Source organism: Gigantopelta aegis, chromosome 10, assembly GCF_016097555.1.
Source record: "Gigantopelta aegis isolate Gae_Host chromosome 10, Gae_host_genome, whole genome shotgun sequence".
NCBI lineage: Eukaryota > Metazoa > Mollusca > Gastropoda > Neomphalida > Peltospiridae > Gigantopelta > Gigantopelta aegis.
The window spans coordinates 29896665-29912913 of NC_054708.1; the positions used below are offsets into that span (position 1 = coordinate 29896665).

The following is a 16249-nucleotide window of genomic DNA, read 5'->3' on the forward strand; positions in this document are numbered from 1 at the left end:
ATTGGTGTATGTCATCATTCAATTTACCTGTACATACTGCCTACAGGTGCCTCCTCCTTGCCTCCCAATCTGGACCTACTTAAACTTCATAGATACATACCACTGACCTCAATACTTCAATTCTATAGTATTTAAGTGTCTATATCCTGTTACGGTTCAAGCACGCTGACCTGGTGACCTCAATGATGCAGCATACAGTAGCATAGTTATATTATTAGGGTTAAGGGCTGTTTACCTGTAAGCTTACCCGACTTAGGGCTGGTAGGTACTCAGTTTCAGTTCCCACCCAATAGATAATGGCTGAATAAACACAATAGTCATGTACCAAATTGTTGGATCAAATTAAATAATGACTTAAATGATGTACAATCCAATTAATAATTTGTTGCACGTTCAATGACAAATATAAAAATTAACAAAAAAAAAAAATATTTGGCAATATATTATTTAAAAATTACTATGCAGGGTTTTATAGGCATATTAATTCTTTTTTAGCTAATTTAGTTTGACAAAGTATTACATCAAACATCAATTCCAGATACATTTAAGATAATGACCCCCCCCCCCCCAATTTAAAAATGTAAATGTTATTAAATTTAATTCCCTGCATTCTATTAACATTCTTCCAACGCCATATAACTGTAAATAAAATGTGTTGAGTGCATCGTTAAATAAACCATTTCTATTAGCATTCTAACAGAATGATGGAATTAAGTATAGGGTTTATATCCCAACCAAGAATAAGAGTACATACCACTAAGTTCAGAAAGAAACAAAGAATTGCAGAGTTTAAAGTGACCTATGGTCAGAACATCGTACAACAGCATCATAAGAGGAAACTTCTTAAACATTGAAGACAATGTACTTTCTGGTCAAGACATACACCATACCCGGAATATATGCTTATTATCAAGTACAATGTACATTTATTATTTGTTGCATCTACTTGCATACAAATCATAAAAACCAAATATGTTGAAAACGGTTTCTGTGTTAAGTATTATTCATAAGACTCATAACCCTGCCTTCTTTCATAGATTTCTATCTTTCATTTAACAACAGCCCACTTAAGGTACATCACATGTCACTTGCAATATTCTGATTAGAGAATAAAGAAAACAAATGACTCGGCCAGAAACTCGCCAGCTACCCTTACTGATTAGCAATCAGGCTTTCTGCCAGAAAATAATTTGTGGGTATACGTAAGACAATCAAAACAGACTATATGTGCCCGATTTATGTGGTTATGGGCTTGAAATGTTTTGAAATTGGACACTGCATTTCATGTGACTTAACCAAGTTTAAACAGCAGTTCTCTTATCGTCATCTGTATAAAAATTAACAAAAATATATCCATTAATTTCCAAAATTTTAGGACAAGTAATGTTACTCTGTATATATCCCTGGTTAGATATGGAGCAATATGGAGTCTTTTTATATATAACGTTCCACTAACAAGAGCTGAGGAGCACAGATATACCTTTATATAAGGTCTTCCATGCGGTGAGCCCACTGGGCTATTTCTCGTTCCAGCCAGGCCACCACGACTGGTATATCTAATGCCAACAGCGGATCTGTTCACCAATGAGGAAAAGTTAAAAGTTTGTTTTGTTCAATGACACCACTAGAGCACATTGATTTATTAATCACTGGTCACAGTGCTATTGGATGTCAAACACTTTGTAATTTTCTTTTTTACTCAGTCTTAGAGAAAGCCCAATTCATTTTTCCACTAGCAGCAAGGGATCCTTTTTGTATGCACTTTCCCACAGACAGGACAGCTAGCACATACCACAGTCTTTGATATACCAGTCGAGGTGCACTGGTTGGGATGGAAAAAAACCAATAGGTCCACTGAGTTGGTTCGTCCTTACGATGCAAGCACCCCAGACAAATGCCATACAGACTGCGCTAGATCCTACCCCACAAATGATAATCGATCATGTGATTGACTGCATCACTGGATTGAGAAAGCCAAAGTTTGTTTTGTTTAACGACACCACTAGAGCACATTGATTAATTAATCATCGGCTATTGGATGTCAAACATTTGGTAATTCTGACTCGGAATCAATAGAGGAAACCTGCTACATTTTGTTAATGCAGCAAGGGATCTTTTATATGCATTTTCCCACAGACAGGAAAGCACATACCACGGCCTTTGACCAGTTGCGCTGCACTGGTTGGAACGAGAAAAAATCCAATCAGTTGAACGGATCCACTGAGGTGGCTCGATCCTGTGATGCAAGCACCTCAACCGACTGAGCTAAATCCCACTTTGGATTGAGAAAGTGCCCCCATGCATACCATACTATAAGTTGTATGCATGGCACTCCTGCCTAGATCAGATTTCCTACTACAAGCTTAAACTATACTTAACAGAATTTTTAGAACAGAAGACTATCAGTGCAGTGAAACCCCTCTAAACTGGACACCCATGGAATCAAGCAAACAGAATCTGCTTTTAAAGGGTATCCAGTTTAAAAAGGTTCTGTTCTGTTCTGTACCGTGCAATTAAAAATATACCATGAGAAATGTCCATTTTTTTGCAGGAATTCCATTTCAAAAGTGTCCAGTTTATAGGGGTTTCACTGTAAACACATTCACAGCTACCATTATAGAGAGTATCTGGTTCTGTGTTAACTCTTAACTGCTTTCTCATCAGCGGCAATTACTGCATGCTTGCCTCAATAATGGAGCACTTGATAGCATATGGAACCAAGATAAGCAACAAGTGGGCACAAATTGCTTGATCTGACAGGAGTATAGTTTAGAAAATCATCTTGGAACTTCATTATTGTCCAGGCATACTTTATTAACATAAAGGCCGGCCAATATATATACATATACTGGGACACACAAGATTTTTGATTACACCGAAGTGTAGGGTATAAGCACTGTGTCAAAATATGTATGCCCTAAGTAACCACTCCCAAATTAAGTACACATATGCTGACCTCAAAAACTGAGTTAAAGACTCAAACTAGAAAAACAAATAAGTATACATGCACATGTTGTTGGAATAATAAATAATGAAAAAAGTAAATTTGTAAACTGGCAAATGATCAACATTTAAATTATTTTACAGTATGAAAATCTAAAAAAATAAAGACTAAGTGTGTAAATATTCTATTAAAAAATTTGAAATAAAATATTGCAATTGTAATGATTCAGAAACATTTGGACATCATGGTTGAATCTCTTTAAATAATTAAGTCAATACAGAAATTCATGTACTCTATTCCTATTTATTTATTCATTTACTACTACATATTTTTCTTATTTATTTATTTATTTATTTACTAAGTAACTTTTATTGTTCTATCTTGGCTTGTTTGGAAATAAATTTAGGGTGGGGGATACCCCCCCCCAAAAAAAACAACAAAAAAACAAACAAAAAAAACAACAACAAACAAACAAACAACAAAAACACCAACAAAAACAATAAAATAATTAAAATAAATAAATAAATAAATAAAACAACTTTTTTTTTCTCTCATTTTATGTTTTTCTTTTTCTTTTATGTTTTTACATGTATATCTCCATATCAGTGCTAAGATGTTATGTTACACATTTGATGTACTTGATACACTTGATGTAATTCAAACCATACAGAAAGTCAGTAATTCAGGGCTCCCCAACCTGACATACATGTACACTGTCATTGATCTGGGGATAATTATATAATAAAAAGAAACAGAGAAAAAAGAAGAAAAGAAGTAAAACCATTTTGAATCTCTCAGCTACATAACCACACAAACAACTGTGTAATTTACTACAAACTTGTGTGCTTATATACATGTAGCTCAATTTGTGATAAAACTAAAAGTACAGATATGCTGCACCCATGCATGAGGCTTATTTTGGTACATATGTACATGTATACTGATCATAATCTGGGAATTGATGTAAAGCTAAAACTGATGACCACGCTTACATACATACATGTACAGAGACGACAATTGTCTACGATCACAGAAAAACAAGATGGAATCATAGCATTTGATCAGCAGCTAAAATGGAAATTTTGCTGATTTTAGCATTTTTTAAATCTTACAAAATTTCTTTTAAGGCGTGCACATTTTATTTTTGGTTCATAATACAAATGTATATTAACGTTTATTAAAAAAAGTCTTGAACAGTGACTGATTTTAATTTCAGATAAAGATATACACACATTTTACTTTAGTGTTGAACACAACTGATCTTTATTTAAATAAAACAAAATGGATGACACACAATGGGGAAAAAACAAACCCCAGACCAACCCCCACCCACAAAACCCCAACCCTACACCCCCTGTAAAGCCCCCCTAAAAACAACCCACTTGAAATATATTAAGGGTTAATATAATAATACTGTAATTTCATGTGTACAGCCCGCGGGCTACAGGTTTTAAAACATTGAAAATTGCCCCCTGCGGCTATCTGCTGCTGCGGGTTATACGATCTTATTTTTTTCATTCAATAATCATTTATTGTCAAAAGCAGCTTATCCGGTGTTGAGATAAAATAAAAAACCCAAAAGCATGGTATGTCAAAATTTAATTGAACTGTTTATATTGAAGAACACGTAAACTGCAGCGGATATTACAGGTTTGTTTTTTCGCCACCGTCTTACACACTTTTCATCCACTTCAAAAACATGCCCATCCTCTCTATTTCCATAGTCTTCAGCACAATGAACAACTTTAAGTTTAAAATCTGCTGTATAACGTTTTCATTTCTTTTCACTCATTGGACATTGGAAAGGTTGTAGGTAATGCGGGCTACATTGTATGTGTCGGAGCGGGTTATATGATCATCTTTTTTACTCAATAACCATTTATTACCTAATGCGGCTTATACGGTGCAGCAGGTTATACACGTGAAATTACGGTAATATAAAAAATAGTATTAGATCCAGAAGTAAATTGTAACGTTCTTTTCACGATGATGGTTTTTGATTATGTATAATGGGGTTTTTTTGCAGGCAGAACTTTTAATTTTTTCAGTTATAATCAGGGCTTCTAGATTATGGCTAGTGATATTCAATGATGGGCTAGTAAATAACTACTACTGCCATGCCCAACGGCTAGTGATTTTTTCTTCTTCAAATGTTGCAGTTAAGTCTATTTAGTAAATATGAATATCTTGCCCCCACCCCAACTCCCTAGTTTTTAAGCTGTATCACCCTCTTTAAGTGACATATCTGGTTATTACTATTATTTAGTAAAATTGTATTAACTTAAAGTAAAGTAGGGCTAGTGAATTTTTAATTGTGGCTAGTAAAAAAAATTAATCACTGATCCCATGGCTAGTGAATTTTATACAAATTCTATAAGCCCTGTATAATGGACAAAAATGAAAGATAGCCTTGGATGACCATATCCCATTACTACTTTATTTATCTATAAATTTAGTGGATTACTGCCTTTTTAAAAGGTTTTACACTACAACTATAAGAGAGAGACACCCCCCCCCCCCCCCCCCCCCACACACACCCACCTACCTAAAAAAACCCACCCAAACTCACCAAAAAAACAACAACCAAACCTACATGTATGTTATTTTAATACAACCTTTTTTATTTTCTGGACAAATCTAAAGTACCGTAGCCTACAACAGATTTATAGTTCTTTTAAAATAAAAATTTCCAGCCCCATTTATAGCACCATACATCTTTAATGAATTGGTGTTTACTGCAAGTTTGAATTGTTTATCGACTGGGAAAGCAATGACTCTTAACGGCATCAGTAAATCTTTGATTGCTATAAACCTTTCTGTGACCCTGGGTATTCGATCAGTCCGTCGAATTGACTGATTGAGAGAGAGAGAGAGAGAGAGAGTAATGCATCATTCTTCATTGATTTTCTTTCCAGAATCCAGTTCAATAATATTCAGTGTAATTTAAAACTTTTTGCTTCTTCCTCCCTGGAAATGTGTTTATGGACTAGATTTGACTAATTAAATACAAATATTTTGAAATTAAAGTCATGCTGCAATGGCAATTTAGTACAGATAATAAAGTAAATACGCAATAATGATAAAAATACTGTTACAGATTAATTTTCTACAGCTTTTTGAAGCTAGCACAGCTGATTGTGGCATTGCCCGCATCACAAATTTCGCCGACCGAACATCCTAAAATACATCAATATCAAGTTCTGCATGTGCCTATAAGTACAAAACAACAAATCATTGCTTGCAATTAAAAAAATTCAATTTTTTCAGTTGACATCAAATGTGCAGATATTCAAATGTCACAATAATAATGCCCCCATGTTTTTGAGAGTGCTAAAACAAATTAATAAAACAGAGAAACATAATTGTACATGTAATTGGTTTTTACTCAAATAAAATATTATTTACAATTTTATGGCACTCAAATAAAACACTATTATTTGGGGATATAACTACGTTGTACTTGTATTTGATCACTTGCAGACGTTAATGCTGATTTTACCGTTGCAAATTAAGTTTTACTGGCGATGTGGAGTGGAGACCGTAAAATCAGCATGAACGTCTGCAAACGGTCAGTTATCCCCATTCCTGTTCAATAAATAATTTTCTTTTTAAAAATTATTTAAGGTCTTTTTTCAGAATGAATGAAACGTTAATGAAAACCAGGTCACTACTATTGTGTTTCAAGTCATCCGCCTTATAAAATAACTATAGCACAAGCAGATGTTGTTACTTGTAATACAGCTGTTGCTCCTAATATCGTTTTTGTATTTTATTGTTTTATCAATGGTAATATCAACCATTATTACCAATTTCACGTATTTCGAATACTCATCACGACAACTAGTGCTTTATAACAAAGATTTATAACTCGACAACGTTGCCGTTACTTACTTCCGCATTCTTGTCAGCATCACATAAAGTTTACATTATAAATCTAGAGGAGCATGCAGACGGGAAGGAAGGAAGGAAATGTTTTATTTAACGACGCAGTCAACACATTTTATTTACGGTTATATGGCGTCAGACATATGGTTAAGGACCACGCATATATTGAGAGGAAACCCACTGTCGCCACTTCATGGGCTACTCTTTTCGATTAGCAGCAAGAGATCTTTTATATGCACCATCCCACAGACAGGATAGTACATACCACGGCCTTTGTTAAACCAGTTGTGGGATACTGACTGGGACGAGAAATAGCCCAATGGGTCCACGGACAGGGATCGATCCTAGACCGACCGCGCATCAAGCGAACGCTGTACCACTGGGCTACGTCCCGCCCCACATGCAGACGGGAGAGCACTTACCATTTGGACTGCTATACCAGTCATGGGACACTTTCTCACAGACGGGAGAGCACTTACCATTTGGACTCTGCTATACCAGTCATGGGACACTTTCCCACAGACGGGAGAGCACTTACCATTTGGACTCTGCTATACCAGTCATGGGACACTTTCCCACAGACGGGAGAGCACTTACCATTTGGACTCTGCTATACCAGTCATGAGACACTTTCCCACAGAAGGGAGAGCACTTACCATTTGGACTCTGCTATACCAGTCATGGGACACTTTCCCATAGACGGGAGAGCACTTACCATTTGGACTCTGCTATACCAGTCATGGGACACTTTCCCACAGACAGGAAAGCATGCACCATGGCCTCTGCTATACCAGTCATGGGACAATTTCCCACAGACAGGAAAGCATGTACCATGGCCTCTGCTATACCAGTCATGGGACACTTTCCCACAGACGGGAGAGCACATACCATGACCTCTGCTATACCAGTCATGGGACACTTTCCTACAGACAGGAGAGCACATACCATGACATCTGCTATACCAAGCACCATGTGCAGGCGATCGCTCTACCTACTAAGCTAGATTCTGTTCTTGATAAATCAGGGGAGTGCTCTACTATTATAGGTACATGCCATGTGTATGACCTGAATATCTAGATATTGTAATACTGTAAATTAGGAAATATTAGCGGGTATAAAATATTAGTGATTTTAGTGAGACCATATAAAACACCAATATTTCATGACGCTATTTTAAAGATACCCACAAGAGACTGTTCCAAAAAACATTTGTGAGATTGTTTTGTTGGTGATTAACTGAACTCGGAACAATGTATGGTTAGGCCTACATTGATAATAACGATAGTTACAAAATGTAGGAAGCATGCGTGTTTAATACTGAAATTTTCTACCAAATTATGTCTGTAAGCTGCATAACATTTAAGATGTATCAAAAGTATTGATTCAGCCGATCAAACTTAAACTTTTTAATGGCTAATAATGCTGATCTTGTCAAAAGTTTTTTGTCACTAATACATTGTATATCACTATTTTAAGATCGCTACTATTTTATGATTTACAGTAACTTTAAGTTACTGTAAATCATAAAATAGTAGCGATCTTAAAATTGTCAGTAACATAAAACCCGGCTCCAACATTTTCCAAACAGAAACTAGTTGATGCCGAATTAAATTAAGGGAAGACTCAGTAATGCAAGTAACCATAAAATCCATCCATTAAATTTTACATATATGTAATTTATAGAGCTCTATATGCATGACAGTCCTGAAAACCGTGTAAACACACTATAAAGACAGATTAAACATATCTCAAACAGTATTTGATCAATTCATGGTGAAATACTAAAGCTGGGTTGTCCCACCCAACAGACACAGTGTGGTAGCTGACAAAGATAAACAGTATTAGGTTTCAAGAATATTCACTCACAATATGAGACCGAGGAAAAGAAATCCCAAGTACCGGTATTAAGTACATGTGCCCCCAAATGAAGTGAGATTATATTACATAATTTAACACCTTGGGAATAAATTCATCATAAAAATCCATCACTAAGAACGTAGCATTCACAAAATCAGTTAGGTACATTTCACAATCTAATCAGACAGTTGTAATAGTTAAAAGTTCGTTTTGCTTAACGACGCCACAGAGCACTGGATGTCAAACATTTGATCATTCTGACACGTAGTCATCAGAGGAAACCCTGATACAGTTTCTTAATGCAGCATGGGATCTTTTATATGCACTTTCTCACAGACAGGAAAGCACATACCACAGCCCTTTGTGACTAGTTGTGGTGCACTGGATGGGACGAGAAAACCCCCCATTCAGTTGAATGGATCCACCGAGGTGGTTTGATCCTGTGATGCAGGCGCCTCAAGTGACCACTCAAATGACAGTTGTAATAAGAATAACAAACTGTGTACATGTACATGTATAACACAGGAAACTAATATATGGTGCACAACATTGTACTTTTCAAACTGAGCTTGCATGCACTTATGATGTTTTATTTCTAATAGCAATTTTTTATTTTTTTTTAAATATACATTTCCAACATCCAATATTCAAGCAGCATCTACGCTGGGCTTTATATTGCACCAGTAAATGTTGTGCCCAAAATAGTCATGTCCAAATTAAGTATCAACGTAACTGACCTCAAAAACACTGAAATGAAAGAAAGAAAGAAATGTTTTATTTAATGATGCACTCAACACATTTTTTTACGGTTATATGGCATCAGACATATGGTTAAGGACCACACAGATTTGGAGAGGAAACCAGCTGTCGCCACATAGGCTACTCTTTTACGACAAGCAGCAAGGGATCTTTTATTTGCGCTTCCCACAAGCAGGATAGCACAAACCATGGCCTTTGTTGAACCAGTTATGGATCACTGGTTGGTGCAAGTGGTTTACACCTACTCATTGAGCCTTGCGGAACACTCACTCAGGGTTTGGAGTCGGTATCTGGATTAAAAATCCCATGCCTCGACTGGGATCTGAACCCAGCCTGTAGACCGATGGCTAACCACGACGCCACCGAGACCTGTACACTGAAATGTTAAGCTTTAATAAGATTACAATAACTTGCAATGTATTTCCGACTATCCACAACTCTTTAACAGCTGTCAGTAAGATTACTGCTTTATAAAAAGACCCCGTGTGCTCTGAACCTGTGCCCAGGACAGGTGTGCACTACAACAGCTTGCTCTGAATGTGCACGTTAAACATTACTCCACTCCACTCCAGAACAGACAAAAATGCTGGTGAGCCCAAACTTAATGAGATCTAAAGCCCTGATACTATAAAAAAATATAATTTCTATAATCATGTTATTTATTATAGCCAGTACATGTATAATTTTGTTTATTAATTTGTCACTGAGCTCATTGTAAAAAAATCTATGTAAAAAAAAGAAAAAAAAAAAGGATTCCCATGACGTAAAACTGTGGCAATCCAAATGGATTGTTGTGCCATGTGGAATTTAATGAAAAATGAGACCCGATGATATTTAGTACACAAAAAAAAAGAAGAGAAAGAATATATGTATGTACATGCAGCAGAATTGTCATTGGTAAAAAATGATGCACTCAGAGATACATTATTGTAATTAATAATTGCCTTTAGGTGATTTTAATAAATGTCATAAATAATTTTATTTATGACATTATGTTGTAGTCATGCACTTTGTTGCCAAGCAACATGAAGGGAGTTGATATTTGCATTAAAGGCATAGACACTATAATTCTTAGGAATTGTAAAACAATTTTCAGCTATTATAGAATTTTGACCATTAAATAATACAAATTACTTGTAACGTTTAGCTTAACGTATCAATTTTGTTGTTTCTAGTCATTCTAGTATTTTCAGCCTTTCCCATTCAGCAAAATCAAGGCGAGCTGAAGATTACTCTCCTTACATGCTGCCAGGCGAGCTATATCATAAACAATTTTAAATGAAATTCATTAAAACAAATTATTGCAGAGTGATCAATTTGATGCTCTCCTAAACTTTCCAGGCGAGTATTTAAGGAGAGTGGGAGTGATCTTTCGCCTTTTCTGGTGAATTTAAGGCTGTATTTCATATTGCATCTTGAAATTCATGTTATGTGAATTGTCCTTTGGACTCTGCCTGGCACAGATATTTGATTTTGCACATATATCTCAGGTTTGGAACAGCTTAAGAAAAATCTATGTGGGAGTACATTGACCACTGGTTGAGTCACTTTAAGAGTTTCAGCAATAGGTTTGCAAATAACTGTAATCAAGTGTCTAAATGAGCCTAAAGTGTTGGACTGATCAATGGCACTTTGTCCATGTCAATAAGATGTACTACACACCACACCTTATCGTCCAAGTTAATTACAGATTATGGTGGTAAAATTGATCAAAAACTGTAAGCACTATAAGGATATAAAAATAGCCAATCACTCCCACACATATAATGTTTCACAAACTCCAAAATATACATGTATGTAATGTGTCACAATTGCAAGCTCAGACTTGTAAAATAGAAGAAAAGCAAACATTCTTTTTAAAAAATACCTCTTTCAAAAGATGGAATAACAACAGATTAACAACATACATATATATCACATATTTAAAGGGTTTAGCACTGTATAACAAAAAACAATCACCCAAATTAAAAGTCTACTCTTCAAACACTCAGGATAATAACCATAATATATTAAAACTTAGAAGAAGTAAAACCACACAAGAATAGCTATCACCCAAATAAAAAGTTGACCCTTTGCAACTGACAGACAACTAAAATATAAAAAATTTAATAAATGTTTCACAATATTTTGTAATGACCTTAAACTCTGAATATTTTATAAGATTAATTTAATTTTCTTGTCAATGTAACTAGACAATGATAAACACACGATAACAATATAATTACAGTGTTTCTGCCAAAAAGAAATTTTTGGATATGGTGCTATGGAAATGAATGTAACCACAGTCAACAGGTGGTATTGGGGGGGGGGGGGGGGGGGGGGCCTCCCCCAAAAAGAAAATGGGTCAAGTTTAGGGTTAGGGTTAAGAAAAGCATACAGTCATGATAAGAATAATTAATTTGTCAAAAGGTCAACTTAAAAAAAAAAAAAATCTGCCAAGAATCTGGGTATGGCGCCATACCTGTTTTATCCTCTGGCAGAAAGCCTGGAGTACACTCTTTTCTAAGTGAAGTATTTCAACAAGGAAAGATAAGGAATATTTTGCTAAAGGTTAACTTCATAATAAAGTAAAGTTAAAACCAGACCAAAAAAAGAAAAGAAAAAGGTTTTGTCAAGCTGTAGTGAAATATCAGGAAGGAAGGAAATGTTTTATTTAACGACGCACTCAACACATTTTATCTACGCTTGCCCTTTCAAATATGAGGAGACGACATTTACGCATGTTTCATTTCCAATAAAGGCTATTTCAATTTTTTATAAGTTATTGAAAATCCTGAATTAAAATTGCTTTTTGACTCAAAGAAAAAAATGACCCTAGAACAGTGATGTAATTCGTTATGAGTTTCCTCGAATGTGTTACATAACAAACTGAAAGCAATTACGGATGACATTGCGTATCAATAGAGGTGTCATCATTGTTTTTGAATAAAGTTTGGAACATTTAGCATAGGTATTAAATTTAAAATAATTTACAATGTTTACGAGAAAGCAAAAGCAGAAACAACACTTTTTACTCATAATTATTGCATGGGAATACAAAGTATACAGTAAAAAGGATTTAAACTGTATACATGTGGCTTACAGTTAATAACTGTATTATAACGTTAACCTTGAACACACCTCAGCATATTTCAAACTGCAGCTATCTGGTATTTTCTGGAACATGGTCATATTTTGACATTTTGTCGATAGAGAAGAAACCTGCAGCTGCCACATACCGGTAGGCTATTCCTACTGATGAAGAAAGCGAAGGATCTTTTATATGCATGTTTTAACAATGAACTGACAGATATTATAGTTCTGATGAATTTTATGCTTGAAAAAAAAAAAAAGTAACTCAGGGCAATCGGAAATGTAGCAGACTGTTGCGGAGAATTAAAAACTATGCGGTACTTTTTTTTCTGTGGAGTAATTTTTTTTTTTTTTTTTTTTACATGAACATTTACACGCCATGAACACTTTCGTAATTGCAGGGATTGGAACACATTAATTTTTTTAACTGCTTTTTGGCAAATTTATTATAGATTGCATTTCAGCTATACTTATGATGCCTGCCAAATATTAACCAGGGAATTGTTTTGATATACCTTTAATCATTTAATGACAGAATACCTTTAAAACTATGTACATAATTTATAATCATAAACAATAATATAAAACTTTGGAAACAAAAATTTCTACCACCTCCTATTATACATGTATTTGTATTATGATTTTAAATATAATATAATAATAATAATAATAATAATAATAATTTTTATTAAATCTTTCAATCAATGTTCAAGAAAGTTAGTCCACCAACCACCAATGTACATGTCAGTTACTAAATCTCGTGAATTCACATTAATTTTGAATTTATAATTTTTTTTAAAGCCAAAATGTTCTGAAATCAAGTCTCAAATTAATTAAAAAATAGACTGAATAATAATTTTAAAATAACTAAAAACAGGAAAAAACACAAAAAACACACAAAAAAACAAAAACAACCAATGATTAATCAGTTACCTATATATGTCGCTATTACTTTGTAACAAAAGATAGTAAATTGGTGATCGATCTGGAATGGAATAGAAGTTTAACATGCTGTTACCTTATTACTATACAAGAATAAAGCAAATTTGGCACTACATCATTTCTACAAAGCAATTCATTTGTAGGAAATATACCTGCAGCTAAACTTTTAGCTCAGAAACTGATCAGGAGTTACACAAAACCACAGAAGACAGTTTTATTGCTAAGCAGTTGCGAACATCAAAGCTGTGTTTATCAGAAATGCAGATCAATGTGAATTCATGTGTGATTAAACATAATATGTTAATAACTTGTTATATAACTTACTATCTTCAGTTCAACAGCTGCTAGAGGATCATGTTTTTTTGCGACTATTTTTATTTTTATTTACCCAAGGTTTACGTAACTACTGATGATATTGATGGAAGAAAGCTCCAATATTTATCTACGTCTATGACTGATCAATAGACCTTCTGCAAGTTTGTTTATTTTTCAAGAAATAAAATCAATTGATGAAACCACGGTCAGCATGAACTGTGCATGTGCTATTTTAAAATGTAAAGGCCATGCTATCCACTGTATAACACAGACAGACAGACAGACACAGACACACACACACTTACTCACACACACACCCATCACCCACCCACCCACACCCAGACACGCATGCACGCACACAGCCTATCCATGCATGTATTCCTCTTAAAATTATTTCAAATTTATTTTTTCTTATCATGTGGATTGCAGGATAAATAAATTGGTTACAGACTCAAGATATTAGATTTATTCTATTCAGGTTGAATGGCTAAAGCCGCCAGGCAGAGCCTTGCGACGTGACATTTGCCATTCTAAACGTCACAGGATAAAGCTGATATCTTAAAACAGTAACCAGTTATTCTCTATTTACTCAACACACAAGACAGAAAGATGTTCTTTGACATCATGTTGGAATAAGTGCTAAAATTATGTCCCACTCATAAATCTCCATTTGCCTGGGGGAAGATCACCAGATTGAAATGTGGTCACAATTACAGACAAACTGCCAAATTCATCTCAGGAGTTGAAATACTGCCGGTCCGACTGGTTTTTACCAATCAACATCTACTCTGGCTGGGAGCTTTTTTGGTCTACCGTCCTTTCGGACCAGCTACTATTTTACATTTATATTCACACATTAGTTTGAATAAAATATTTATCTACATAAAAATATTTGTAAAGCTGTTTCCACCACAGATGTAACTGATTATAAACCATGATATTTATTACAATAATGTTACTCTTGGTTATTATTAACAGAACAATGTTTGGTCAGGCAAAATTTGGATTTGGATTTGGGCTAGCAGTCATTAGCTAGCCTGATGGATTGTTCAGCAGGAATTTCAGTCAATTTCGACCGCTGCATCTTGATTTCTGAAAATGTGGCCAATAACGGCTTGAACATGGCCTGATGCAAAAAATTTCAATGGTAACAAAGGACAAGCTTACCTGTGAAGTCCCAGATGAGAACATCTTCAATAGATTCATGCACAAAGTACAAATTCCCCAAGGCCTAGAAAAAAAATAAACAAAACAAGTTTAAAAATATTATAACATTATCATGATTATGTCAATAAATTTCCATATTACATGTAGACTGGAATTTTTTTGTGTGCTTAGAAAATTGGAATTTTCTGGGGGAAACATCCTCCAAAGCAGGAAAACTGGAGATGTGATCAAATGTGATGAAACTTGCAGAATGTGGGAGGGTTAACAGATCTTGAATTTCTATTATGTCATAGTTCAATAAAACTTGTTCCACAATCAGGGCTAGCAAATCAATTCACCAAATTGTCTATTAAACTTAAAAAATTGCAGAAATTATCAAGTTACTTTATAAAAAATGTCAATTATTACATGAAATTATTTCGCCAAACTAAAATAAAAACTGCTTTCAAAATTCGCAATTGGCAAATTTGGCAAGTGCCTGAGCTAGCCCTGTACAATGTACATGTAAATGTGGATGCTCTTATTAATGAATGATTCTTCTTCTTCATTACATTGATAAGCCCATTTGGGCTATTTCCCATTTCAGGCAGTGCACCATAACTGGTATATCAAAGGCTGTGGTATGTGCTATCCTGTCTGTGGGATGGTGCATAGAAAAGGTCCTTTGCTACTAATGGAAAATGTAGCAGGTTTCATCTCTCTAAGACTATGCAAAAATTATTACGTTTGACATCCAATAGCTGATGATTAATAAATCAATGTGCTCTAGTGGTGTTGTTAAACAAAACAAACTTTAACAGATCTAAATAAATGATAAATATCATATCATAAATTATAACACCCACATGCATTAAAAGAAAAAAACAAAAACAAAAAACAACAACAAAACAATCCCCCCCACCCCCACTCACCCATATGATAAGCATACAAAGAAAGAAATGTTTTATTTAACGACGCACCCAACAAATTTTTGTTATTACGGTTATATGGCGTCAGACATATAGTTACGGACCACACAGATATTAAGAGGAAACCCGCTGTCGCCACTTCATGGGCTACTCTTTCCGATTAGCAGCAAGGGATCTTTTATATGCACCATCCCAGACAGAATAGCACATACCACAGCCTTTATTATACCAGTCATGGTGCACTGGCTGTGACGAGAAATAGCCTAATGGCCTCACCGATGGGGATCGATCCCAGACCGACCGCGCATCGAGCGAGATCGCTGTACCACTGAGCTACATGTACGTCCCGCCCCTGATAAGCATACAGGAAATTAAATATTGTGGAATTCTAATGTTTGTT

General features: G+C 35.0%; 1 protein-coding gene across 2 annotated transcripts in view; it reads right to left on the bottom strand.

The window, feature by feature from the left end:
- LOC121383442 (inositol polyphosphate-5-phosphatase A-like) overlaps nucleotides 1-16249 on the bottom strand; it is an 89690-nt gene that overhangs the window by 37444 nt on the left and 35997 nt on the right. For both annotated transcript variants that reach the window (XM_041513479.1, XM_041513478.1), the window contains exon 5: nucleotides 14942-15005. In XM_041513479.1, coding sequence (XP_041369413.1) covers nucleotides 14942-15005 — 64 coding nt within the window. The remainder of the gene's footprint in view (nucleotides 1-14941; nucleotides 15006-16249) is intronic.